The following is a 3,831-nucleotide window of genomic DNA, read 5'->3' on the forward strand; positions in this document are numbered from 1 at the left end:
ATCTCACTAGGAAACACAGAAATATGGCCATATTCAACCTACTAAAGGTGTCCAGTCTAAATGTTATTTTGTGAAGTTATTCAATGAGACCAGTAAGAACACTTAGTCTCTGCCTCTTCTACCCTGACCAGAAACTGCTGTTGAATTTGAATACTATTTTCAGTACCTGAAAGAAAAATAGTTGCATGAACTCTGATAGAAACCAAAATTTCCTCACACATAATCTTCACCATGAAATTTCTTATAAAGAAAAAACTCTATTCACTATTCTATGATATTAATACTATGGTCTTTGTGCAGTTATATCTGAAGACACCATCACTGGTCATTGATATTTCTCCCCAAATCATCCAAAACATCATTAATGCATCAATTCAATACATAATGAATTGAATTTTCTAAGTGATATTTACCTCACAAGCATTTGCACTGTGACTAATATATCACAGTAAGTTTCACAGAGAATGAAAGTCCATCTTCTTGATCAACATAGAACTGTTATTTAGATATTTTAATGAACCCAGTTGTACACTTTGGTGAAAACTTGCCTACTTTTAAATTAAAGATTAATATTGCTTCAGTATTTTTCTAACTAGTTCATTTCTTATACCTCCAATGTTAAGACTGCACTGCCACAATATTTTCTAAAACAAAAATATGTGGTTCAAAATGGTTTGTTGGAATTTGCAAATATAAACTATGTCTAAAAACCTAGAAGTGTGTTATATAGTTACAGAAAATGAAATAATTTTGAGGTTTTGATACAATTATAGAACATTGATTCTACAAGAAGCACAGCATATGAAAAGAGTGTATATTCTAGCTCAGTAAAAGAAAAACTATCAGTGTACTTACTCTAGAAATTGATGTCCCAATAAACAAAATATCATAGAAAAGAAGCCATACGACAGAAGAGTTTCCTCAAAGCTTCTTTCATGTCCCTGTTCCTCAGACTATAGATAAAAGGGTTCAGCATCTGAGGTACAACACAATACATCACTGATGCCACTGCAGTATTCCTGGATGAATCCATAATAATAGATGTAATATATACCCCAAAACCTGTCCCATAGAACAAGGATACAACTGACAAGTGAGACCCACAGGTTGTAAAGGCTTTGTGCTTTCCTTCTAATGATGACATTCTCAAAATAGAAGATATTATGTGAACATAAGAAAAAACTATTCCAGAGATAGGAATACCAGTAAATATACATAAGGAAAGATAGATCAATATGTTATCAATGAGAGTATCAGAACAGGCCAACTTGAGGATCTGGGAAAGTTCACAGAAGAAATTTGGTATTTCCAAGTGTGTACAGAATGATAGACGGAGCACCATAAGGCTGTGCATCAAAGAATCAACAACACTAATGAGCAGGGACAGTAGAATCAGCAGGACACAAAAACAGGGTTCCATGATGACTGTGTACCTTAGGGGGTGACAAATAGCAATATAGCGGTCATAAGCCATTACTGCAAGGAGACAGTTTTCCATGCCACCAAAAATTAAAACAAAGCTCATTTGAGTGAGGCAGCCTTTGTTTGTGATGCTTTGATTATTTTCTTGTATGTTCACCAGCATCTTTGGGATTGTGCTTGTACTTAGACAGATGTCATTTAAGGACAAATTGGAGAGAAATAAGTACATAGGGGTGTGAAGATGTGCATCAGAGATGGAAATCAAGATTATAAGAAGGTTTCCCAGGATGGTGACCAGATACATAGAAAAGAACAGGCTGACCAAGACAGGCTGCAGTTTTGGGTCTTCTGTCAGTCCCAGAAGAAGGAATCCTGGAAAAGTTGTTTGGTTTCTCTTTTCCATGCTTTTCATAAATCTGACAGAGATGATGATAGGTGGAAAAATCAATGACAACGTTGGATAAAGCTGCCACACCTAAGACTTTTTTGGAGTAGTATTCCTGAAGTCTGAAGTTATATTTCAACAAGTAAAGCACTAGCTACAGAAGCATGAGTGTCAGACTTCTGACCCCCAGAAACCAGCATAAAGATCAGGATGCTGTAGCAGCCAACCTGTAATCCAACTTTAAAAGTCTTGAATGTGTGTCCTTAAAAACCAACTTTATGAACAAGGTCTTGGTCATGAAGCTACATTAACACAGCAGACTTTTCATGACGGATTATCACAGACTGCCTCCTAGCAGCAGGCATGTCCCTGAGAGATTTAAATCCAAAGCTCTTCATTAGAACTGCATTGCTTCATCATTTTTAACTCAAGAGTATACATCCTAGGAGACTATAGGGAGCGAATTTGTGTTATGTAATTTATAGTACCAGGATCTCATCTGATAGTATTCAAATATCTTGTTTCCACTTCCTTCCATTGTGAAGGCCAAGAATATATGCTATATGATATTTATATTAATTTTCAACTTATTTTTATGTTTTATAACAACAGTCTGCATGGCAGAATTGTGTGCTATGATATAAATATAAATATATATATACATATATCATATATATATGATATATATATCCTTCAAATCTTTAAAATCTCTCCAAATGGACACTTAATAATTCTCCCACCTCTATGGATGTTCCTCATGAAACACAAATATCTGAAGATTCAAAGTTATAATACTCAAATGAGAGAAACTATGTAATGGTTGTCTATTTTGGTCTGGGCTACCTAACTCATGATTGTTTATAGGTCCATTGACTTCACTCTAAATTTCATAATACATATGTATATAATATAATATATATTATAAAAATGTAAAATATAAGATATATTACTACTTAAGTTTCATTAATGTTTCCAGAATTTTAACTGTTTTTTTGTTTTGATTTCATTTTTCTACAGGAGACTAAAATTTACAATTCTTGAATATTGACTACTAAAATATTATCTCATGTTAAGAGTTAATGGGGTATTTTAAATATCTTTTCCAAATTTAACATAGAATATTTAATATTTATTATCCATCAAAATGATGGAAAGTATTGAAAGTATGTTTAGTAATATGACATTTTAGTGGAATTACAAAATTAATCCAATGCAGTAGATTTGGTTAGAATTTAAATTTGATTAAATATATTTGTTCACTTTTCCATGGTAACACTCATTTTAAAAATACCCTTAAGAATTTTGATGTTCCACGAATTCATTTAAATCCATTTTACAAATGTATTCTCCCTCAACTCTTTTAAAAATCTCTCCAATTGGGCACTTGATAATTCCCTTACCCCTATGGATGATCCTAATGAAACGCATGTATCTGAAGACTCAAAGTTACAATGCCCAAATGAGAGATACTATGTAATGGTTGTCTATTTTGTTCTGGGCTACCTAATACATGATTGTTTATAGGTCCTTTGACTTCACTGTAAATTTTATAACTTCAGTTTCTCAAGGATTAATAATATTTGTTATGAAAATACATTATAGTGTGGGGCAACGGGCTATGCACAGACAGTCTGGTCTCCAGTCGACTTGAGGTCTGAACCCCAGTAAAACCCAGTGATGATAATTCTCACCTACATGAACAGAAGGTATTCCCTCATGTCTCCTGGACTCCTGGCTCCTACAAGAGAGGTGTGGCTATCAGCCATGTAGGAACAGCACCAAGCCTTTCCACATGCAAATAAGGTTTCCCCCAAACTCTCAGTCCAAGCCAATGAGAGGTACCTGTTGTCAAACTCTGAATCACCCCCAGAACTGTATATAAATCCATCCAGGGAATTAATGGTACATGAGAACTATTTTTTCCTCTGAGTCTTTTGTTCCATGAGCTGTATGTAACACTTGGGAAGATATCTTCTCTTCTGAAGAATCACCTGAGGTCCCGCCCCACTCCTCACTGGATTGTT

The 3,831-nt window shown here is 34.4% G+C and overlaps 1 protein-coding gene across 1 annotated transcript; it reads right to left on the reverse strand.

The window, feature by feature from the left end:
- Window positions 1-574: 574 nt before the first annotated feature.
- On the reverse strand, window positions 575-1,887 carry LOC110301820 (olfactory receptor 7G2-like). Its single transcript, XM_021172487.2, has one exon. The coding sequence runs from the start codon at window positions 1,832-1,834 to the stop codon at window positions 887-889; it is 948 nt and encodes a 315-aa protein (XP_021028146.1). The 5' UTR covers window positions 1,835-1,887; the 3' UTR covers window positions 575-886.
- Window positions 1,888-3,831: the final 1,944 nt, after the last annotated feature.

Source organism: Mus caroli, unplaced genomic scaffold (assembly GCF_978045245.1).
Source record: "Mus caroli unplaced genomic scaffold, Mus_caroli_1 scaffold_11, whole genome shotgun sequence".
Lineage (NCBI taxonomy): Eukaryota > Metazoa > Chordata > Mammalia > Rodentia > Muridae > Mus > Mus caroli.